General features: G+C 35.8%; 2 protein-coding genes across 5 annotated transcripts in view; one reads left to right on the top strand and one right to left on the bottom strand.

Moving 5' to 3' along the window:
* The window catches only part of FAM237B (family with sequence similarity 237 member B), a 46,792-nt gene extending 44,308 nt beyond the window's left edge, over window positions 1-2,484 (bottom strand). Inside the window, exon 1 of the mRNA XM_060304560.1 lies at window positions 2,138-2,484. The gene's annotated coding sequence lies outside the window, so the exon portion shown is untranslated. The remainder of the gene's footprint in view (window positions 1-2,137) is intronic.
* Window positions 2,485-2,584: 100 nt separating this feature from the next.
* On the top strand, window positions 2,585-24,687 carry GTPBP10 (GTP binding protein 10). 4 transcript variants are annotated; one of them, XM_030857344.3, is made up of 10 exons: window positions 2,585-2,727; window positions 5,413-5,606; window positions 7,540-7,631; window positions 8,056-8,200; window positions 13,027-13,100; window positions 14,662-14,714; window positions 16,823-16,930; window positions 17,491-17,568; window positions 20,015-20,138; window positions 21,984-24,686. In XM_030857344.3, the coding sequence occupies exons 1-10, from the start codon at window positions 2,695-2,697 to the stop codon at window positions 22,244-22,246; spliced, it is 1,164 nt and encodes a 387-aa protein (XP_030713204.1). In that variant the 5' UTR covers window positions 2,585-2,694; the 3' UTR covers window positions 22,247-24,686. The 4 variants fall into 4 exon arrangements, with proteins under 4 accessions (XP_030713204.1, XP_030713205.1, XP_060160545.1 ...); XM_030857345.3 differs by lacking the exon at window positions 2,585-2,727 and adding an exon at window positions 2,763-3,060 and having other exon boundaries at window positions 21,984-24,687; XM_060304562.2 differs by lacking the exon at window positions 2,585-2,727 and adding an exon at window positions 2,763-3,016 and having other exon boundaries at window positions 21,984-24,687.
* The last annotated feature ends 211 nt before the right edge of the window (window positions 24,688-24,898 follow it).

The raw sequence follows: 24,898 nt of genomic DNA on the forward strand, positions 1-24,898 counted from the left end.
TTATTCATTTCACAATTAGAGATAAAAACTAAAAGTAAATGCCCTGAGAATCAACACACTGACTTAAAATCACATCAGCTTGTAAAATGCAGGTATCGAAGCTATGCCCAAGATCCAGTTTTGATAGGTACTGTGAGGGGAAAGCAGAAGGGTGCTTAGTACCTGTAGTAAGAAGAGGCAATTAAAAGAAAGGGAGTGGGGGATGCAGAAAAGGGAGGTTAAGAACTAAAAAAAAACCCCAATTATTTCAACGTTCTATCCTTGGGGTGGCTCCAGAAGAGGAACTGCAGAGAAGAAGCATTTTCTTAGGATATACTAGTAAATCCAATTTAATGATTACTTCTTGCTAACCTATATCATTATAACAAAAATTATAGATGATGAAGAGTATCAGAAAGTTAATATCACAGCAAATGCTGAGGTAAATTACTTCTTGAGTAACTATATTAACAGAGAGAAGCGGGATGATTATAAAATAGCATTATAAAGTGCTAGACTTCTTAATTATATTTGTTCATTTTATGCTTAAAGTAATAAACTACACTAAAATGTTTATTAGTTTAAATGTAATGTGGTATTCAGGATTGAGTCCTGGAACAGAAAAAGTTTATTGTTGAAAAACTAGTGCGATCAAATAAAGTCTATAGTTTGGTTAAGGGCACTGTAGCAACATTAATTTCCTAGTTCTGACAAATGGTTATACAAGACGTTAACTTTAGGGCAAGCTGAGTAAAGGGTATATAGGACTCTGGGCTATCTGTAACTTTCCTGTAAATTTAAATTATTCCAAAATAAAATGATTATTAGAATGCTTATTAGTTATTTTTATTAGAATAACTCTAGTTTACAACATTAAAAAAAATCAAATTGTATGTATGCCACTGGCTCATTTGAGACTATCGCTTATTATGCAAAATTCTCTAGTCCCTGAGTTTAATGGTTTGCCTGTACTTTAATCTGAGCAGCCATGGGGAAGGCATTCTATCCACTCAGTGGCAGAACTAATAATAGTTTCTGTCAGTAATGACTTACGCATCAGGGTCATTTCACCTCATGTTCATTTTAGCCGAACATTTAAAGGGGACGATTTACATTTCATGTTTCTTTTACTATCTGGTAACCAGAGCTGTAATAAATATTTCAGGCACTGATGGTGTTTTGTTCAAGAAAAATATTATGTTTTGTTATTTGTTTATAGTACCTAATGTTCCTCAGTATTTTGAGATGTTTTTATATCAACTTCCCATTTATTTTTATCTGCTGTCATTATGTTCCCATGTAAATGTTATGACAAGGAAAACAGTTTGGGCTTGTGTTCACTAATAAAAAAAATAAACCTTAGAAAATAAATAAACAGATTGGGCTCAGCATAATTCTGAGATTGTAAGACCTAATAAAGATAATAATCCAAATGGCAGCAAATGTTATTAAGATTAAACTAAACACCTACTTAGTAACAACCTAATTTCTTCCTTCCTTCCTCCCTCCCTCTCCCTCTCCCTCCCGCTCCCTCTCTCCCTTTCTTTCTTTCTTTCCCCTGCCGCGTGGCTTGTGGGATCTTAGTTCCCTGACCAGGGGTTGAACCCGGTCCCTCGGCAGAGAAAGCGCCGAGCCCTCACCACTGGACCGCCAGGGAATTCCCATCCTAATTTCCTGATTAATTAATCATTACAGGTTAAGTGACAATTACAGTTTTATTGATGGGGGTGGGGTAGAGGGAGGTTCAGTAGCAGGAAGGGAATCAAGACTGAAAGGGATAGTTCTTACATCGTGTATTTCCTAACAATTACTGTCATAAGTGAGGGGTAGAAATAGAAGGATTCTCAGTTTTTAGTTCAGAAAGGTTATTAGGCTGGCAGCGTAGTGCAGGGCCGCCTAGCAGGGCTGCGTACCTCTGTCCACCGCGCGAGGGCAGGGGGAGACGGGGTGGGTGGGGCGGACGGAGACCCAGTCACTCTGCTGGTCCTGCCCAGCTCGAGAAAAGGGAATCTAATTCTCACAAAGGCGCGCTGCAAATGAGAGTTGAATAATGACCCATAGTATCTACCGGACCCCTAGAAGCTACTATCTGACAAAGAGTTGCAAGATTCCTTCCCCACAGAACACAGTGAAATTCTTACAGATCTCAGATCCTGACCTTTGGGTCCCAAATTTTAAATTCATTGTCTCTTGGAAGATTTTGCTGGATATTACTCAGCTGGTCAATGAATTAACAGCTTTTTTCCCAGTTGAGTTTCTGAGTCTTTTACGAGTTTGCTTTTATTGTCCGTGGGAGGCGTTTTGTTTTGTTTTTCCACTCTGCTTCGCCGAGAGTAAAGATTGAGGTATCTTGTGGTTTCCTTAATTAGCATAAAAACTCCTCCAAGGCAGTAGAGTCTCCAGTGCCATCCTATTCAGAATATTCCTGAGGCACCTATTCCGCACCTGACTGTCCCCTGTCACATTGCCGCTCAACATTTCCTCAGCGTTTCACTCCGCTTGCTTCTTAACAGACACCACCTTCCCCTTCCCGTGGGGCACAGCAAAACGCATGCGCACGTTTCCGTGAGCGCGCGCGCCTTACGGCCGCTGAGGCTAACCTGCGGCAGCGTGCGGATACAAAATAGCAGCGGCGGGTGGTGGTGACGTTAGAAGAGCGCGCCGCACTTGGGTGCGAACAGCTTCCGCGGGAGTGAATTCTCGACCGTCGCGGGCATGGTGATCTGCAGTCGGGTGTTGCTCAGAAAGGTCCGTGATTGGTGCCCCTCAGCCTGATGTCCGACACCTGGTGCCTCTAGCCCCACCTGAGGGCTCTGGTTCTCCTTCGCCTCCATCCCTCCCCACTGTTTTCTTCCTGGGGGCCTCTTTCCTGCTTTTCTACCATAGTCCTCTCCTTTTCGCCCCTCAGGGAGTCGGGCTTGGCCTGTAAGGGGTGAGAAGGGCGTGTCTAGTCTACCGGGCATGGTTAGGACGGTTGTTTGGAACAGGGTTTGAGATTTTTCAAGGGAATTGTGCGCACGTGGGATGAAGAGCTGGGGTAACTGCTTGCTGTTTATACATGCAATACGGTGTATGTGAAGAGTAGGTTTGACTTTTTCTTTTGGCTCAAATAGTGTATTTTCCTCCTTTTAAATAATAATATCCATAACTTGTTTTTACATATTTTTTCGTTGAGTGCATTGTTATTAAGAGCTTTCTAAAGACAACTTTTCATCAGTAAACGAAAATAGGTAACTGACTTGCCTTCTTGCAAGAAACTAGGTCAGCTTTTGTGCAGTGCGGGTTTTAGAATCGTTTCTGTAAAAAATTTACAGTTGCTTTTCAAATTTAAAAACCTCTTTAAGATCCTTACTAGCAATGTTTTTTGAAACCTGCTGTCATCAGGTTTGGTCATTACCTTATTACTAAGGACGAGATTGAGATATTACTTTTGAGTTTGAGTTCTAAATCTATGAACCTGATAAATCTAGAGCAGTAAAAAATGTGTCACATATTGAAAGGAACTTCAAAAACAGGAGGTTTCTTTTTGTCGGAGGAAAGGCATGGCTAGTAATACCATGGTTAGTAAAGTTTTACTTTATTCAACCCTCTATTTTCCAGAAAATAGGTGGTCAGAAGAAGAGAGACTTGTGAAGGATAGTACTTGGGCATATAGGATAACTAATCTGTAAGCTAAAAAAATGAACTACTGCATTTTTTGCTGGATACGTTTTTAACTGCTAGCTGTGTAACTTTACTGCCATAACAGTCACTTCCAGTCAATGTTGTTTGCAAGGGGAATCTACCTCTTCACTTACCTGTGATGCATTTCTGATCTAGCTCTACCCAGCCAAAGCATAAGTTCGTCAGCCTCCAGAGAAAAATACTCTGGCTAGCCCTTAAGTTCATGTTTTTTATATTCCTTCCACCCTTACAATACTCTGTTTCGTGATTATATTTGCATACTCAAATGAAAAGCTGTGCTTTGAATCTTTGCTGTGTAACTATCCACTGCAATCTCAAGTCTAGACAGATTTATCAGAACCAGCAAAGGAGCTTTTGATAAATGTGCTGGCTTACCCTATTCTCATCCCCTCCTCCAGAGTATCAGAATGGTCAGTGGAGTGTATGCATTTTTGAAAAAAGTTCCCAGATGTTTTCGATACTTAAAACTATCCTAAATGATTAAAGATGTGAAGATTATGAATTTAAGAAATTACTTTGTGAGGAATTTTGACAGCCCAGGGGGTTAAGACATAGGATCTTACCTGCAAGAAGTTCTTGATTTAGTGAGGGAAACAGAAATACACCCTAAATACAGTGTATGATTTCTAGAGATCTAATAATAGAGATATAATCCAATTACTGACAGCCCAGGAAAATCAATGGTAAGTGTTGGTTAAAGGAATTAAAGACATCGGAAAATATGACATTCAGGTGGGTTTATGATAGAAAAGAACAAATGACATTGTAAGTAGATGAAAAAGCATGAGCAGAATGCTATGGAGAAGTGACAGTATATTGTGTAGCATAGAGCAAAGAGAGGAAGAGGATATAGGAGGGGTTGAATGAATGGAAATGAAATGTGAAGGGTAGGTTAAGAGATTTGAATATAGCATTGAGAATTTTAGACTTTATTTCATAAACAGCAAAAAACCATGAATGGTTTTTGAGTAAGGGAGAAATATGTTGAGAGATCAGATCCATTGTCAGAAAAATCGCTCAGGCAGTGAGACAGAGGATGTGTTGAGGAAGGAATGACTAGATATTGAAAGACCAGTTAGGAGCTAATGTAATGATCAAGATACTAGGGTAGTTAGTTGTGCCAAAAAAGGAAAGATAGTAGGGCTTCAGGAAGAGAAGCAGGTATAGTCTAAGATCCCCACGTGTGGTCTCAGTGAGTAGATAAACTATCGTTTCATTATTTGTGAGAACATTGGAGGAACAGAATTTACCTAGGGAAAAGTTTGGTTTTGTTATATAACATGTATTTATGTGACTATTATCCTTTCAATACCTAAGAAGTTATATATTTGAGGGGTTTCAAATATAAGTTAAATACTGATCTCGTTCTCAGTTGCTTTAGACTGTTAAGCTCACATCTGGTGGAGATGTCCAACTAACTGGGATAGAGAATATCTCACCTAGGTGATAGTTACTGGTACAAACTGAGATCACCCAGGGGAGAAAGTCTAGATTGAAAAGTGGGCCAGTGTCAGAGACCTTCAGGATTGGAAGGACAACAATTGATAGTGAAAAACAGGGTCTTAAGAGAGTTAATCTAATGGGAAAGTGAGGTCAGACAGGAGGTAAACTAAGAAAAGACAATAAATGTGGCATACGGAAAGCCATTTTTTTTTTTTTTAAGGAGTTTTAGTGGCAACAAAGAACTAGAAAGGAATTCAAAATTGGTAAGCACATGTGGTATACAAATGTCCTCTTTCTCTTTTTAAGTATGGAGACTTCATTGATAACCTGAGACTCTTCACCAGGGGAGGAAGTGGTGGAATGGGCTACCCTCGCTTAGGTGGCGAAGGTGGAAAAGGTGGTGACGTCTGGGTTGTAGCCCATAACAAAATGACTTTAAAACAACTTAAAGATAAATATCCTCAGAAACGGTTTGTGGCTGGAGAAGGAGCAAACAGTCGGTAAGTATTTAACTGAATGGTTTTGTATGAAATTAATTGCCCCCGGAAGAAGAAAAAAAGTTGAGATAAAAGTTTAATTGGTAATTTGAAGTAAATAATATCCTGGATTTGTAACTGAGCAAAAATCTACTATTTTTGTCTCTAGTAAATATAAAAGATAGGTACTATGGAATGTTTTGACGTTTTTAAACTTTTTATCCTTTTCTTCTCCCAGTGTCTGTTTATATTCTTTTATACTTCCTTTGTAGAACCAGAAAATGATCTGAATCCCCACTGTTTTCTTCTAAAATTATCTTTGACAGTCTTTAGGAAACTTTCTAGAATCTTAACTGGCTACTCCACCCCACTGCCACCCATAGTTCTGCCAGCATCTTGTAGGCAGTACTTAAAATTTAGAGCCTGTTTGCTGCTACATCTCTTGAATGTTTTCCTTTTGACTTTGTTTTGATTTTCTCTCTGACAGCAAAATCTTCCCTTTGTTTTTTGTTAATGTTTGCTATTTTCTGTGGAACATATTATGTTCACCTCAAAATATGAGAAGAATTTTTTCTTTCATTGTGAAGAAAAAGAAGAAAAAAAATTCTTAAAGCTTCCATCAAAATGCAGTCTATGGTTCCTCAGGCCTCTGTCATTCTGTTGTTCCTTAGGAGGTATTGGTATAAAAGTTAGGCTTTCTGTTCCTTTTTTCTTTCCCCTTCCCAAGGAAGTGTTTGGGTATATTTTTTTGTCACAGTTGTAGAGGATGGAATGTGTCGCTTGCTTGGGGGAAGAGTGTAAGCAAAGGATAGAGCCTGGATATAGGCTAAACACCCTGTAACGCAGGGTGAGGAATGCCCCCAACAACAACAACAAATTATCTTGCCCCAAATATCTAGCAGCATCCTCTGCTGGTAAAGGAATGCTTGGAGAAACCCCTTAAATTTCTTTTGAGCATTTTTGTTTATGAATAGTCTTTACAGGGCAAATTTTGAGAGCCCTATATTAGAATTCAGTAATCAAAGCTTTAAGATCAGAATGTTGTTTTATTATTTTGATGTTACCGGTAGAAAATAACTGCAGTTTATATCCTAAAGTAAAATTTTTCATCATTTTATAATTTCTTTTGAAAATTAAGGTTGCTGTGATTCCAACCTTATTCTGTGTTTAGATAAGTGGTATGCTAAAGATGGTGTATAACGTTTAAATGTTAAGAAAGATTTAAATAGAACAGTTACTGCGATTGTGTGTTGGAATTTTTAGAATGTAGAGGCTTAAATCTAAAGGATCAATAGGAGCCAACTGGATGAAGGGGAGGAAAAAGCATTACAGGAAAGATATATTGGAAATAAAATAAATTATTTTGTCATTCATCTATTCAGGTATTGTTTTTTTTTTTACTGTTATTGTCACAATGCAGTACACATCCTTGTGTATATAATAGTTTACATGGTTGTTCAATTTTTTTTTTTTTTAGGATAAATTCCCAGAAGTGGAATTACTAGTTAGAAGCTTGTACCACTTTATCCTCTCTTGAGCAGTTTAAGAATCGCCATATGAGCCTCCTATAATTAAAGTACTCTCATTTCAGGTCATTTTTTAAAAAGCCTTGTTATTCACTGGATTTTCCTTTTTTTTTCTAGTTTATTCATGTTGCAATGATCTCTTCCTTTCAAACGTACAATATTTTAGTTCATTATGAGTTAAAATGACTTTTGGTAGTTAGCTTAGTAACTTAAATCATTACTTAATATTATTTTTATTGAGATACAGTAGTCTAAAATGCAAATAAATAAATAGGGATAATTTTGTTTTTTCTCCATTATTTCGCCATTTAACATCTGCATTATAAGAATTGGTTGCTAGTCTTCTTTGTATACCGTTGTATTTGCTTGAAACATTAACCATTTAATCTAGCAGATTTTCTTTATGTTAATTTAGCTTTATTTTTTTATAGAGTTAGTGCACTGAAAGGCTCCAAAGGAAAAGACTGTGAAATTCCTGTACCTTTGGGTATTTCAATAACTGATGAAAATGGTAAAATTATAGGTAAGTGTATTGTAGATTCTAAGGTTGTGAAAAATGTGCACGTTTTCTAAAATTGAGATCTGTGGGGAATAGCACCTCTTAAGTTTCAGGATTTTTTTTAAACATTAAGTATTTTAGCTGCTAGTTTATAAAACAGCTTTTAAAAACATTATATAACAGTTCAGAATTAGCTGCTAGATTTAAAATTATTTTAAAGATGTAAGAGTATTTACTCGGTTTTAAAACAAATAACTAGCATTTTTTCAACCACTTGCAAAAGTGTTTTCTTGGAGTCAGATTTTTAATAGAAACTTGATGCTATCATTTAACCCTTTAGATTTGTAAACTGGACTTTCCTGGCATCTGTTTCTGAAAGAAAAATGTCATTAGTGATTAGCTCCACTTACTAATCTTTGCTTTAAGTATCTTTATCTCTCTTTTTAAGGAGAACTCAATAAAGAGAAAGACAGAATTTTGGTAGCTGAAGGAGGTCTTGGTGGTAAATTACTTACAAATTTCTTACCATTGAAAGGCCAGAAACGAGTAATTCACCTTGATCTAAAACTTATAGCTGATATAGGCTTGGTAGGGTAAGTATCATTCATATTTTTATTTTTATACTTTCAGAGAGATAGTTCATGAATAGGAAGTAAATATAAATGTTAATTTGGGGCTAGCATTATTTCTAGTTCATGGAATTTGTGTATTGTTTGTGTACTTTAAGAAAATGCTGCTTAAAAAAAAAAAGAATATGCTGCTAATATTGCCAACATAGAGTTTCATAGTCACTATTCATTTGTCGAAGATCATAGGAATTGAATAGGGCAGTGGAAATGTTAGAAAATAAATAAACACAGAAAAGTCAATCAAATACAAAAGAATGTTACCAAGTATTAAAGAATAAAATTAGAAATCCAAACAAGCCACATATTAAAAAGTGTATGGAAGGAAATAAAAAGTAGGGGAAAAATGACCAAGATATTCTTACAAGTCTTAATAGAGGTATTGAAGTATCATTAATCAGATGGCTAAAGGCCGGTACAGATGATCTCAACCATCAACTTTACACACTATTGAGCACTAAGCTGGATCTTGCTATGACCGTTTCCCTATCCTTCACTCTCTGTTTAGGAGCTGTCCATTCTCAGTGCTGCAGACCTTCCAATGTTCTCCTCTTCCACCAGCCTCCATTCTTTCATCAAACAATGCTACTTAGCTATAGGGTTTGCAGTGCTGGCACATAAATGGAGGGAGATAAATAGCAAGATAGAAAGTAGATAAAGGAAGGGAAAACTTCAGCTTTGCATGTCTCCCCTCCCTCTCTGTCTTCCTCTCCCAAGTCCCACTATAGCATTACACAATAGTCAGATGGAAGGCCTTGGGAAAAGGGAGGGGAAACTGCCGCTCTACTCCAGCTGCCAGTTCCATGCCTTGCTTTTCCATAGCTTCTTTCTAAGCTCTTTCATCTTCCTCTTCCTGCATCTCACTGCTTCTTTACCACACTCTTCACTCTGAATCCCTCACCTCTTTCCATGCCTGTTTAGGTCTTACTAGCAGTGGCTTAGAGTTCACAGAGGCCTCATTCCTGCTGAAATTGTAACAGAGAAAGATGTGATCCTGGCATTTAAGCTTGCCATTCGCATTTAATATTTTCAATGAAACATAGTTATGAGGGTTATGAGTCATAGGTTCTGTAATAATATATATTTTTAGGAACATTATGGACTTAATAGGGTTTTGTGGATAAGACTGAGAATCCAGCCATTCACTTTCTTATTTTGTAGGAAAATGTGTTTCAGGTTCCATAGAGACACCTTTACAGCCTAAGAAGAACATAACAAGGCTGGGTAGTGAATAGAGGTGGGATGGCGATGGCAGACTCAAGTGAGACTGTTTGGGTTAGAATCTCAAATCCTCTGGAGGCTGGCTGGATGGTTTTGGATACAGTCTCTCTAAAGCCTTTTTTTTTTTTTTTTCTCATCTTTAATAGTGGATGGCAGTAGTTCTCACCTTAAAATGTTATTGCTGAGTAAGATATTGCATTTGCAGCATAATACATGCCTTGGATTTATGAATGCTCAATGAATGAATGGTAGCTGCTATTATCATCATCATTGCCAACTTATTGGAGACCACATATAGTGATACACTAAGCTTTTCAGAAGTGGACTTGATATTAGTCAATAGCAAGCATCATGATTCTAGAGCACAATGTTTAACATGTATGCTAGTGCTTTTAAATTAGGTAACTATTCTTAAAAAGTTGCTAATGTGAATACCAGCATAAGCAGATGTCCTTTTAGCCGGTTTCAGGAATGAACTGAACATTAGAAGAAAGATATCATATAACTAATACACTTGTACCGCTGTTTTCAAATCTGGTCTTTGCATAGGTTGGATTTCAGCCTCTAAAATTTTCGTTAGGTACTTGTCAATAAAAATCTCAGGTATCTGTTCTTCACCTGGTAGCTTCCTTTTTCTTCTTATATTTTGATATCTTTGGAAATAGTTGCTTGCATTTTTCTGTGTTTAATCATTGTTATGAAAATATGAGGATATTAGAAAGAAATAAGCAAGTCCAACTAATGATAATCATGGCAAAAATGATTGCAATTTGCTTTTCAAAAAATTACAAGAGCCTAAGTGTAACAGGATATAAGAAAATACTGTATTTCTAGGGGAAACGAGTCATTAAGAAATCTCACATAGTTTTATTCTAAATTTATTATAGAAATATTTTAATGAGAAAAATTGTTTAAAGATCTCCATTAAGAGTATATACATTTTTATAGAATTCCAAATTAATATTTGTAAAATATTGCACCATTATTCCAAATGAAAATGTGGCAGAGTTTTGAAAAATCTTGATTTGAATGAAAACTGTGAAGACAGGGATCACGTCTGTCTTATTGATTGCTATATTTCTCCTGCCTAGTATATTGCCTGGCCCAAGGCAGTGCTCAATAAATATTTGTTGGATAATTTTTTTAAATTGAGGTATAATTGACGTATAACATTATATAAGTTTCAGGTGTACAGTGTAATGATTTGACATTTGTATATGTTGCAGAATGATCACCACCATAAATCTAGTTAACATCTGACACCATGTATAGTTACAAATTTTTTTTCTTGTGATGAGAACTTTTAAGATTTACTGTCTTAGCAACTTTAAAATATACAATATTATATTATTATTTTTTTTTTTTTTTCAGTACGCGGGCCTCTCACTGTTGTGGCCTCTCCCGTTGCGGAACACAGGCTCTGGACGTGCAGGCTCAGTGGCCATGGCTCACGGGCCCAGCCGCTCCGCGGCATGTGGGATCTTCCCGGACCGGGGCATGAACCCGTGTCCCCTGAATCGGCAGGCGGACTCTCAACCACTGTGCCACCAGGGAAGACCTACAATATTGTATTATTAACTATAATCACCGTGCTGTACATTATATCCCCATGATATTTTTTTTACAACTAGATTTTTTTTTTTTTTTTTTTTTGGCCACACAATGTGGCTTGCGGGATCTTAGGTCCCCAAACAGGGATCGAACCCAAGCCCTCAGCAGTGGAAGTGCAAACTCCTAGCCACTGGCCTGCCAGGAAATTCCCCACAACTGGATTTTTTTTTTATCTTTTCACCACCTTTGCCCACTTTGTAACCCTCTCCCCCCACCGCTGACACACACACACACACACACACACACACACACACACACACATTTTCTGTATGCATTCATCCATTGATGGACACTTAGATTGCTTTCACATCTTGGTTGTTGTAAATAATGCTGCAGTAAACATGAGGTGCATATATCTTTTTGAGTTAGTGTTTTTTTAAATTTTTTTTGGATAAACATCCAGAAGTGTAATTGCTGGATCATATGGTAGTTCTATTTTTAATTTTTTGAGGAACCTCCATACTGTTTTCCATAGTGGCTGCACCAATTTACATTCCCATTGGTTGAATAAATTTAATGAAAATATCTGAATGAAATTTAGGAAATCATCTCTTAAGTGGCCCCCATTCCTAGTACTTTCTTTCATCTATTGTGGGCCTTTCTTGAGGGATATTTAGCAATAAAATCAAGGCCTTTAAAACAGCCAGGTAGTTTAATCTAGTATTTCCTTATCTAGAAATTTACCTCAAGAAAGAAATTAAAGGTATATGTAAAGGTTCACTTCAGCGTTTAAAGTTTTTTTAAAAAAGCTTGACAGGGCTTCCCTGGTGGCGCAGTGGTTGAGAGTCTGCCTGCCAATGCAGGGGACACGGGTTCGTGCCCCGGTCCGGGAAGATCCCACATGCCGCGGAGCGGCTGGGCCCGTGAGCCGTGGCCGCTGAGCCTGCGCTTCTGGAGCACGCAATGGCAGAGGCCACCACAGTGAGAGGCCCGCATACTGCAAAAAAAAAAAAGCTTGACAAATAATTAGTGCTCATTTGCAGAAAGAAAAAAAAGAGTTGAATGTTAAAATTGCACCATTTGATGTTAAGGTGACTTAACATTGGTGTATGTCTTTCTAGCTGTATGCGTATTTTTTGCAGAGTTATTTATAACAGTAAAAAATTTGAGACCACCTAAATGCCTAACAATAAGAAATGAGTTAAGTAAATTGCACTACACCCTTGAAATGCATTCACCTTATATAATTCAGTTTAAAAGGAGGCCGACCAACTGTGAATAGTCTTTCAGCAAAAAAAGGAATCAAAGCTGAATCTGATCAAGGCTTCATATCTACCAATTTATAGGAGCATGTTAACTGACATCATGGGCATCAGCAGAAAAATCCAGACTATGGCAAAGAAGCTACAGGACAAATGGCCCAGTTTCTTTAAAAATAAAATTGCAAAGGGGAAAAACCTGGAGAGGGAGCCTGTACCAAAAGAAATTTAAAAGGCACATCAACCAACTGTAATATGCAGACCTTATTTGGGTCTCTGTTTAAAGAAACCAACTTTAGAAAAATTATTAAGAATGTATTAATATTTGTTTAAGCTAGGTGATGGCTAAATAGGATTCATTACTTTGCTAGTGAAATGTCCATATAAAATGTTTGTTTTAAAAAATACAAAAAACAATATATGAAATATTTTGTCAGTATTTGGCTAGAGATAGTGAATTGCAGGTATTTTTTATTAGTTTCTTTATGTTTTTCTATGATTTACAAGCTGTTTTTTTTCACATTATTTGATTTACTGTCAATACTGAAACATCCTTAGTGTTCACCATAAATTTATCTTTACCTTTTCTATAAGTATATTTTGTTCCTCAAGTTTTTCAAGATTATTTTAAATTTATAGTCTACTTTTAATCCCAGCAATATTCAAGAAGTCTGCTTCTTGAAATGTTAGGAATTCAGAGATAAGCAAGTATTTATAATGCTGATATTTGTTGTAATGTATAAATTTATTTTCTTGTTTCAGATTCCCAAATGCTGGAAAATCCTCTTTGCTAAGTAAGATTTCTCATGCAAAACCTGCAATTGCAGATTATGCATGTAAGTATAATTTGCTTTGTTTTTTTAATGTGTAGAGGCAAATTTTTAACGACTAATCTTTCTTTGAGTGTGAAAAAAATGATAACTGGGGTAACCTTAGTTTGAAAACTCTTGGCAGACAGAGTACATGTATTTCCCATTAATCTTTGAAACCTTTATAGCTCTCAGCAGAGTTCCTAGTACTGCTTATTAGACACTTTGTTGCATTTATTTGTCTATTGTATAATCATTATTCAGTTTAGTTAACAATTTTATGAGCACCTACCCTTTATCAAACACTGTGATAAATGCTACGAAGGCAGAGATCAATTCTTTCATTCTTTTAGCAAGTATTTATTTCTAGGAACTATCAATAACAATAAATTCTGGAGTTACAAAGGCTGGTAAGCAGAAGTGAATACTTCTTTTGTTTTGATTTTTATTGAACTTACAGACAAGTGGGGGAAGGCACATATCTCACTAATGAATATAAGAGAATATAATATGGTTCTATGAAAGAGTGTCGGTGACTGCTTTAGATTTCTTTGGGGAAGTGTGATGGTGGGGCTGAGATATGAGCAATAAATATGAGTTAATTGGTGACAGACAATGGAGGTGAGAGTCTTTCAGTCAAAGGAAATAGCATGTACACAAAGACTCTGTGGTGGCAGGGAGTAGATTTGTTTGTCTAGAGAACATGTAGTAAGGGGAAGAGGGAATCAAGATGAGGCTAGAGATGCAGGTGGAGACCTGTGATATAGGCCATATAGGCTGTATTTGATCTCTGTGGCTTAAGAGCAGTTGATAGCTTTTTAACAAGGGAAAACAGTGATTAGATATGCTTTTCAAAAAAGATCTATTGGCGTGTAATGTAGAACATGGATTGGTGTGGGACATAAATGGATCTGGAAAGAACAGTTAGTAGAACTGGCTATTGCAGTAGCTGGATGAAATATAATGGAAGCTTAGACTAAGAGTAGTGAATGAATATGATAGGATCTTTGCCATCATTAAACAAAATGGCACAGAATGACATTAACATGGAAAATAAAATTAAACCATTCTAAAATTGATAAAGTAGAGTTAATTTTGTACTAACTGCTATAAATCACATGGCCAATATTTATTGTTACAATACAGGGGATTCTTGAGAAGGAAAGAAGAAGAAAAGCAAAAAGTCCTAGGAAGGAGGCTAGGGCAGGATTGATGAAGCGTGAGGATAACTAAATGAGAAAGGACCATAGAGAGATTTCACCCACAGCCCAAGTGATAGAAACCTAAATTCTGCCCCCACCCTCAGCACCTTTACCATGCTCCTTAAAGTTTGAGACAGGGACTTTGAGGCCCACTAATTAAATTACACCTGTGCTTTCGAAGATTATAAAAATCTATATTTTGTCCTTTTCCAAGTATATGATAAATAGCAAAGATAATTATACCTTTAATTTCAACAAATGAGAACATAATCTGAATTAGGTTGTTCACAGAAACGAAATATTATTTATTTTATACATGACGCTAAGACAATTTTGAGAGTATAAACCTTTATTCTAGCCTCAATTTATTATTGTTTTTCTTTTAGTTACAACATTAAAGCCTGAACTCGGAAAAATTATGTATAATGATTTCAAACAGGTGGGTATTTTTAAAATAAGACACTAGGTTAGTAATGAAAGTACTTGCCTTAGTGCTTAGATTTTATAATATTTGGGAGTTTCTGTGGTGTTAGGGGCAAAAGTAGCAGGATTTTGTTTTTGATAAGTGAAACCATGATCAAATCAATTCTGCTGACCACTATCAGAGTAAAAATATTGTATTAGAATATAATTTCTTGTTCTTCTAAAGTTTGGGTCTAGTTTGTCGTTACAACATTTATTGTATCTTAATTGCCTTAATCAGTTTGTCCTCATTGCAAGTCCGTATTTTACTGCCATATTTGATTATTGATTTTCATTTCCTAAAAACATTTTCTAAAGTTCATGGATGTAATTTTACTCCAACTTACTGTTTAAAAAAAATTTTTTTTTAATTGAATAGGATCCTCGTCTTAACTAGCTATTAAAATTTATTTTTCCCTGCTACGGAAGAACTTTTGAATAATTAGAATAAAAACAAATTAAAAAGGAAAGTAACAAAATTTTAAAAATGTTTAATGTATGATCAGCAGGTGCATCCCTTGGTATTTACCCAAATAAACTGAAAACTTATGTCCACTCAAAAGCCCGCACACGGATGTTTGCAGCAGCTTTGTTCATAATTGCCAAAACTTGGAAACAACCAAGATGTCCTTCAGTAGGTGAATGGATAAATAAACTGTGTACATCTCAATAATGGAATGTCATTCACACTAAAAAGAAATGAGCCATCAAGCCATGAAAGGACACAAAGGAACCTCCAATGTGTATTACTAAGTGAAAGAAGCCAATCTGTAAAGGCTACATACTGTATGATTTCAACTATATGTCATTCTGGAAAAAGGCAATACTATGGAAATAGCAGAAAGGTCAACGGTTGCCAAGGATTAGGAGGAAAGAAAGGTTGAACAAGCAGCACACAGGATTTTTAGGGCAGCGAAACTATTCTGTATGATACTAGATACATGTCATACATTTGTCAAAACCCATGGAATGTGTAAAACCAAGGGTGAACCCTAATGTAAAGTATGGGCTTAAAGTGATGATGTATCAGTATACTTTCATATAATCCATTGACATAATTCAAAAGACATAGAAGATGTATATTTATAATAGTGGTATAACAGTAAAAATTTTTTAAAACTTCGACAATTATATAGAATGTTAAATAATAATTAAAATTATAAGTACAGGATAATATGAATTTAGAGAACAATATTTAGAGGAAAAGACAACATTATTGGTAATTTTTAAGGGAAATCAGTAGAAAACCTCTGAAGAGAATTTCAGGACATGAGACCTACATGTACATTGCTTTGTCACATAGCTCCAACTTTCTTTAAAACTGAAATTTTTAACCACACAGGCAGTATGTGTAGAGCAGTGTTTCTCATCCCTTACCGTACATCAGAATCATCTGGGTAGCTTAAGAATAACAATGATAAATGAAGCCTGGGCCCCAGTGATTTGAAACCAAACCCCTTGGGGATAGGGCTTGAGCATCTGTAGTTTAGAAAAGTTTCTTAGATAATTATGATGTGCAGTGAGGTTTGAAAACCACAAGTGTAGAATAATGGTTAGTAACTCTTATAACCTCCAAAAGGAGTATAGTAACACTATTTCCCTTACTTTTTAAGAGTGGTTAATAGTTCTGGTAGAATATGAACAATAAAGAAACAATGGTACCAAATAACCATTTACATATAGAATAAAACTTAAAACTACAGAGCTATACTAAGTCAATGTCTTCTGAATTAATATCCTTGTATATTTTTAAGAATTTAGAAAATTGAAATTCTTTGAAAAGTTCATACTGAACAATATAATTTATGGAATTCTAAAAAGAATTTATGTGATTAGTAAATGTTAAACTAAGCCATAAAATTCCTAGATTGTTAAAGTAAAAAATGGGACTAATTTCTGATAACAAAGGACTTTGATTCTTAATACATTTATTTTGTTATAAAGGTATCCTGACTTTATAGAGATGCAGTGGTAATCACAAATTAAGAACTGTTTATAATTGAAATATCATGAAAATTGTTGGATGTAATTGTATTTGTGGTTTTCATTTTTTTTTAATTATCATACCATTTAATTTTGTGTTAGATATCAGTAGCTGATCTTCCTGGTTTAATAGAAGGAGCACACATGAACAAAGGAATGGGCCACAAATTCCTCAAGCATATAGAAAGAACTAAACAACTACTTTTTGTTGTAAGTCATATGCATATCAATGTAATGTTTAAATGAATGTGAGAACCAGTGAATTTAGTTTTCCTAGAAATTTTTTATAATAATAACATTTAAAGATAAAGTAGCAGCATATATTATTCCACTAAATCTATTTAGATAGGGGTCAGATACAGTTAGTAATCTTTATTTATAATATGGGGATGGAAGTGGCATTGTTTACTATGTCAGATTAAAGTTTCGCCATACTTGGCAGGTTTAATTCATTAAGATTTTCAATATACTACTAAATTATATAGGATCAATTTCCTACTTCATTTCTGGTGTTCAGTTATATATGAGATTGTCTGTATTGGTATCAATTGTTTAATCTGTACTAGTTTCTCATTAATGATTGTGGTTTTATCAGAATAATTATAATTATCTTAAAACATCAGTTTCTCTCATTTCGAATTACTAAATTACCAGTAGAGTATAGATTGAGAAATTATTTTTAGCTTGAGCAAGTAAAACATTTCAAAACAGAATTGTATAGCTGTTGTTCTTATGTTAAAAGCAGTCTTTTTCCCTTTTTTTTTTTTTAGGTTGATGTTTCTGGATTTCAGCTTTCTTCCCAAACTCAGTACAGAACTGCCTTTGAAACCATACTACTGCTTTCAAAAGTAGGTTTTCTGTTTTATATCTGGTCTAATACGTAGGCACATAGGACTGTATGGAATAACGTATGATAATTCGAATAAATATATAGTCTGCCTCTACCTTTTTTTTTTTTTTTTTGCGGTACGCGGGCCTCTCACTGTTGTGGCCTCTCCCGTTGCGGAGCACAGGCTCCGGACGCACAGGCTCAGCGGCCATGGATCACGGACCCAGCTGCTCTGCGGCATGTGGGATCTTCCCAGACCGGGGCACGAACCCGTGTCCCCTGCATCGGCAGGCAGACTCTCAACCACTGCGCCACCGGGGAAGCCCTGCCTCTACTTTTTAAAGCTTTGATGTTAATTAAAAAATTATCTAAACTTGCTGTCTCCAGTTTTGCGATGTTCACCTGTTTCTCAAACTGTTGTAATCATTAAAACCTTCCTTGATTCCAAATCCCTGTTATATACTTCTCAGACTGTATCTTGCTTAACTTTTATTCCTACTTCTTAGACTATTTCTCAGTCTACTTTTTAGGTTCTCTGATACTCAGATATTTTGCTATGTTTTAGATCAGCTGCCTATTGGACATCTTTGATTGGATGTCCCATTAACTTCTCAAATGTAATATGTATAGAACTGAACTCCTTTATTTATTATTATTATTTTTTTAATTCTCCAGCCTCCCCCAGAACTTTACTGAATATGTAAGCCAGAAACCTCGGTGGTAGTGATTCTATCTTTCTTACCACCTGTATCAAGCCCTGACAGTTTTATATCCTAAATTTCTCTGAAATGCAACTACTTGTCTTCACCCACACTGTCATAATCATCAACCCCTCTTGCTAGAATGTTCTAAGTCCCTCCAGCTTGTCTCCCTGCTTCCAGTCTTAGTTCTCTCCAGGCCATGTTTTATATCACAGCTAGAGTGATCTTTGTTAAAGAACCAAGCAAATGTTTGTTCCCTGCTTAAAACACTTTGATGGTCTCCCATTGCTGTTAGGTTAAGTCTAACATGAACATGGTTTACGAGGTCTGGCAAGGTTGGGTTCTTACCAAGCACTGTATCTCTATTGTTCTCCTCCCTCCCCCCACCCCTGGCCACACCCCATACATTCTATATCCAGCCAATGATTTCTCTCTAACACAACATGATGTTGTTTATCTTCAGGACTTTTATATCCTATTTCATTTGCTACTTTTTGCCTGTTATTGATAACACTGCTGTGAACATTTGTGTACAGGTTTTTGTGTGGATATGTTTTCATTTCTCTTGGGTATATACCTAGGAGTGGAGTTGCTGGATAATATGGTTATTCTATGTTTAACATTTTGGGGAACTGCCAAACTGTTTTCCAGAGTGACTGCAGCATTATACCATTTTACAATCTTACTAGCAATGTATGAAGTTTCCAATTTTTCCACTTTAATGTCAATACTCATTATTGTCTTTTTCTTTTAGCCTTCCTAGTAGGAATGAAGTGGTATTTCATTGTGGTTGTGATTTGCATTTCTTTCTTTCTTTTTTTTTTTTTTTTGCGGTACGCGGGCCTCTCACTGTTGTGGCCTCTCCCATTGTGGAGCACAGGCTCTGGACACGCAGGCTCGGCGGCCATGGCTCACGGGCCCAGCCGCTCCGCGGCATGTGGTGTCCTCCCGGTCCGGAGCACGAACCCGCATCCCCTGCATCGGCAGGCAGACTCTCAACCACTGCGCCACCAGGGAAGCCCTGCATTTCTTTAATGAGAAATGATGTTGAGAAATGTGACTAATGATGTTGAGCATCTTTTTATGTGCTCATTAGGCATTTGTATGTCTTTGGAGAAATATCTATTCACATTCTTTGCCCATTTTTAAAATGGGTTGTCTTTTAATTGTTGAGTTGTAGGAGATCTTTATAATTTAGATACAAATCCCTTATCAGATATATGATTTGCAAATATTTTCTCCTATTCTTTCAGTTGTCTTTTCACTTTCCTTAGGTTGTCTTTTGAAGTACAGAATTTTAAATTTTAATGAAGTCCCCTTTGTTTATTTTTTCTTTTGCTCATGCTTTTTGTCAGATATATGAAACCACTGCGTAATCCATAGTCACAAAGATTTATTTCTAAGCATACTTAACTTTTTCCAAGAATAATACAGGTATAGCATTAAGCTGTCACTATCTAGTTCTGAATTTTATTTATGTGCTTACTAGACGTCCAGATATCTGTATTTGGCTCTAGGCACAAAATCACAACTGTCTCTAGGATGTCATATGAGCTAAAATGTATTAACATATGACTTAACTAGTAAGTATTTTCTGCATTTTCTTTGTTAATTAGTTTTGTGGTTATTGGGACTTACTGCATTTCAGAGGTGAGAATGGGCCCTAGATTACCCAGGCCTATAAAGTAAAGAAAGACATTACCAAATAGGTCATTTATATAGATATTTTAATAAAATTATTTGGTTTTTCTCTTTGGCTTAAAGGAGTTGGAGTTGTACAGAGAGGAACTTCAGACAAAACCTGCGCTCCTGGCAGTTAATAAAATGGACTTGCCAGATGCCCAAGATAAATTCCATGTACTGATGAACCAACTCCAGAATCCTAAAGGTAAACCCATTCATTCATTTAGTGCCAATTTAATGAATACCTGCTATTTGCAGAGAGTGCTAGGTACTATAATCAGGGGAAAAGAAAACTGAGAGTTGCTACTCTTAAAAAAAAAAGTATGTTTGAAGAAAGAACACATACCATATGAAACTTCTAAATAACACTGTAAAAAATAATATCCCATTTCAGAATGTGTGATATGGACAATAAGTTAGAGGAGACGGAAGGAAAGAAAGATTAATTTGAGCTGAAAATGTCAGGCATCATCAAGAGGTAAAACTTAAAGTGGGCTCTTAAAGAGTTAATGGAATTTGGATCAGAAGAGAATAAAGTCAGCATCTACCTGTGAAGTCTGTTAACATATTTCAACAGTTCTAGAACTTCATTCCCCTAGTACATCATGAATTTTAAAACAGAGCTAGTAGTTCTAAAAAGAGGTATGTATCTTTGCAGTGCCAGGTCTGTAGATCTCCGAAGAGTACTAATCTTCTAAAAAGAACTTGAGTCACTATGTATGTGTGGTACAGAATAATAGATGCTGTTACTCCAAAAGGATTTGTTTGAAATTTGTTCCTAAATGGACCATTATGTGTAAAGAAATTTAAAGGGATTCTCCATAGTTTTGAGTATTGACCTTTGCAGAACAGTCTCTGTGGTACAGTGATGACGCTTCCATTTTTCTGAGTCTAGTAGAGGACCTTTTGCACAAATGAGGAAAGTAGGGTGGAAGGTAAGTAGTTAACATGTTTTTAAATAGACCTAATCTCTCTTTTTATCCTTGGGATAAAAATTGGGGAAACTAAATTATAATGTACTAGGACTACCAGGCAGCACCAGAAGATCCTCTCTCCCCTCTCAAAATCTACCCCACAGCCCGTATAATTTATATATTGGGCTGTCCTTGAGTTAATAAGTTACTTTGGGATATAAATATTCTCTGGAATATTTATAAATAAACCTTTATTCCTTAATGTCATTTGCTTTATGAGGTCATTAGATCTATTTGCTGGCTGGTCTTGCAGAAAAGGGAATTTTCAGAGGAGGTACCACAAGGGAGGGTAATTCAGGAGTTTGCGGCTATTTTGGACCATCATAAAACAATGTAGTCCCCTCAGTGATAATTCCTGAGTTAGCCTCTCAGACTTCCTTGGGGGTAAATGAATCTCAGAATCCAAGCTCTGTGTTTGTTTGGCTAACCTCTTTTAGGCAGCCTTTCCAGTTCATGTCAGTGTTGATCCATCCCATCAGTATGGCATCCCTACTTCTGTTGCCTTGGTGGCAGGGAAGAACGAAAAGTTATATAATGGCTGTCAGCCCCTGTGGGGTGATAGATTGGATTCATCTAAAATGATGAATTGAACTCCTTGAACTCTTTTCAATTTTAGTATGGCTCATAGCACCAGTGATGATAAGCCATTAGGCAAATTAAAGGCCACCTGTGTGCTGAAGCAAGCTAGAATATCCCAAATCACAAATGATGTTACGTTATAGGAAAGTTCTTTCAGAAAATCTATGTTGTCTTACTTTATTGAACCGCCCCAAAACAAAATTTATTGCTTCTGTAAGTAAATCATCTTCTGTGATTCATCTTTTACTTACACTTAATTTTGTTTAAAATATATTCATGCAACAAATATTTATTAAGTAACTGTCATGTGCCAAGAACCTTACCATTGTCACTAGTAAAAACCAAAGGTTCTGAGACCTTATTAGAAAGAGAAGGAAAAAAGAAATTTAAAATGCTTAGTTTTTGGTTCACTGGTTCCAAAATCAAACCTCTAGCATAGTTTTGACTTACTTTCAGAGACAGTGAAAATCAGCCTAGTTTTGTGTTCTTTGTTTCAGATTTTTTGCATTTATTTGAAAAAAACATGATTCCAGAGAGGACCGTGGAGTTCCAACACATCATCCCCATCTCTGCAGTTACTGGAGAAGGAATTGGTGAACTAAAGAACTGTATAAGGAAATCTCTAGATGAACACACCAACCAGGAAAATGATGCATATCATAAGAAGCAGTTGCTTAATTTACGTATTTCCAATACAATATCTTATAGTGAGCTACCATCAAAGAATGCTGTTACTAGTGCCAGAATAGATATAACTTGAATCTGTTAAAAGTGATATTGAAATTGCATTCATTTGGAAGCTTTTCCACAGACATACTTTTTAGAAGGTTAGTTGTTACTAACCTGGTGTATATGCCATCATTCAAAAACCATACTTTTTAAAGATGTTTTGTACTTAAGTCTATCAACAGTAAAAAAAAAAGTAACTGAGGGTTAAAAATGACAGTTTATAATTTTATGGCCAATTCACCTGTAATAAAATCCTATAATACTCCTGTACGTATGTCTCTAGTGAGATCATTTTTTTAATTATATAAAGGATTCCTTATGAGCAACTAGGTTTTGTTTGTTTGTCTTTAAGTCTGTCATGTACCTGGTTCTACTAAATATATAATAGTTCTCTTTTTTGGAAAACCTCAAACCCTAAATTTGAACATATTCAGTGATAATAAAGACCATTGATAATCAGTAGATAGATCTTTGCGATTTCAGCTTTTGGAAATTTTTCTTTCTTAAGTATAAGAGTATTTTTTTTTTTTTTTTTTGTGGTATGCGGGCCTCTCACTGTTGTGGCCTCTCCCGTTGCGGAGCACAGGCTCCAGATGCGCAGGCTCAGCGGCCATGGCTCACGGGCCCAGCTGCTCCGCGGCATGTGGGATCTTCCCAGACCTGGGCACGAACCCATGTCCCCTGCATCAGCGGGCAGACTTTCAACCACTGCGCCACCAGGGAAGCCCCAAGTATAAGAGTGTTTTTTTCTTGCTTTGGACACACTGATGTATGTCTCATTTTATTGTGTCCTAGTCGTTTCACTGTCTACGTTCATATTTTAGTAAGGAGAATAAATAGGAAGTACAATATTAAACAGTATTATCCATCATCAGTATATTCTCAGGAGATTATAATTTCTAAATTTCTGCCTGACTTTCAAAAATACTTACATATTATACATTTTCTCTTAATGCATTTTATTATAAAATATACATGTTAATTGTAAAATAAAATAAAATTTAAACAGTGCAAAAGCATATAAAGTAAAAAAGAAAAGTTCCCATCTTTCTGCATCAGGCTCTCCAGTTCTCAGAGAAAACCACATGTTCTTGCAGAATTTTTTAATGCATATATCTTTTTGCCTAAATGAGTTCATTATATAAGACTTTCCAAGGTTTTTTGGTTTTTACAAAATAGTAGCAAGTTAATGAGCTTCTAAAAATTACTCTTCAGTGCTACTTTTAAACTATTAGGAATTGTCTTGGAATTTAAGGCTAGGTGAAGCCTTAACATGTGGCTGTAAGTATTAAATAAAAATGGCACTATCATTCTACTTAAATTTCTTCTGATATGACAATGTGAGTGACTTCTTACAATTGTTATTTCACTTTTATTTGTTCTGTTTTCTATTCCCCACTCCCACCTCCCATCCCAGTCCCCAGATCACTGGCTTTTCTTGTGTTTCTTTTCATTGCACGGCTATTTATTGAGTGTCTCCCCTGTGCCAGGCACTGTGCGGGGCGCTGCAGGTACAGTGTTAAGGAGAATAGACAGGACCTGCTGCCCTCATGGATCTCACGTTCAACATCAGAAGATGCAGGGGATTAGAGCACTTTACAGCAAAGGAGTAAGAGTGAGGAAAGCATTTGGAATTTGAACATCTTTACTGATCATAGTGACCATGTTTCATATTGGGTATGTTTTACATTTATAACTTGAGTGTCATTTTTCTCTTTTTCACTTCTATTATTTCCTAAGTATGAACAAGTAGCAGTGTGATGACAGTTTGATCAGGTGAATTTCTGAAGTTCTGACATGATAATCTTATTTTTTGCTGTGGCAAAGGATAGTAGATGTGTGTTGAGGACTAAGAGGAATTGTAGCTTATTTGTTGTGTCTGTATTGCCCAGGTTACTACTCCACAACTAACTGAAACATTTTATGTAACTCACTAAAATGTTCCATTATTTGTATTTTCTTCTTACCAAAAGTGTACTCTATGTACCTTTTTCTGATAGTTGATTTTTATTCTAAATGAAAGAAGAAAATCTGAATTCCTTTTTTATTTTATAAAAAATAAATTTTAAACACTTAAAGATTTATTTTGAAATAAATATTTTAACTGCCATTTATTTTGTCCTTAATACTTTTTTGTTAAAAAGTATTGTTGTAGTACTGAATCCTTAATTGTATCCTTAATTGTTATAGTACTGAATGGCCAGGGTATCAATACACTGTGTTTAACAAATTTTTACCAAGTCCCAGTCATTCTTGCAGAGCTTGCTATTTCAGAGTCATTTACCATCATAAATTACAAATTTATGCTACCAGACACTGTCAAGTATCCAACTGTGAGGTTGGATCTGTGCTCTGAAGATTTCACCTATGAAAAAAAAAATTTCAGAAACCTATTGTTCTTTTTGTAATATATATCCATATTATTTATCACAGCGAAATGACCTTTTTGTAAAATAAATGTTTTCTTTTAAGTGGTAAACATGTATTATATAATCAAGGGGGAAAATCTGCTTTCATAATGGGTAAAATTAGGTCAAGGGTGTTTTATTTCAGGATTTATCCAGTTAGTTTTCCTGTAAAGTTATGTTTTCTTTTAGCTCAGTGTTCATTTGCTTTGTGAGGATAGAGGTCAGAGAAGGTTAATGAAAGCTACAGATTTGTTTTTCTTGCTAAAAGTATACAA

Source organism: Globicephala melas, chromosome 9 (genome assembly GCF_963455315.2).
Source record: "Globicephala melas chromosome 9, mGloMel1.2, whole genome shotgun sequence".
NCBI classification, from domain to species: domain Eukaryota; kingdom Metazoa; phylum Chordata; class Mammalia; order Artiodactyla; family Delphinidae; genus Globicephala; species Globicephala melas.

What these genes read in the sequence shown, in the direction of transcription:
- GTPBP10 (XM_030857344.3), top strand. Translation starts at nt 2,695, where the DNA reads ATGGTGATCTGCAGTCGGGTGTTGCTCAGAAAG. An exon ending in TGCAATTGCAGATTATGCAT is followed by an intron (nt 13,101 to 14,661) that starts GTAAGTATAATT and finishes TTTTTCTTTTAG; the next exon opens with TTACAACATTAAAGCCTGAA. An exon ending in CCAACTCCAGAATCCTAAAG is followed by an intron (nt 20,139 to 21,983) that starts GTAAACCCATTC and finishes TCTTTGTTTCAG; the next exon opens with ATTTTTTGCATTTATTTGAA.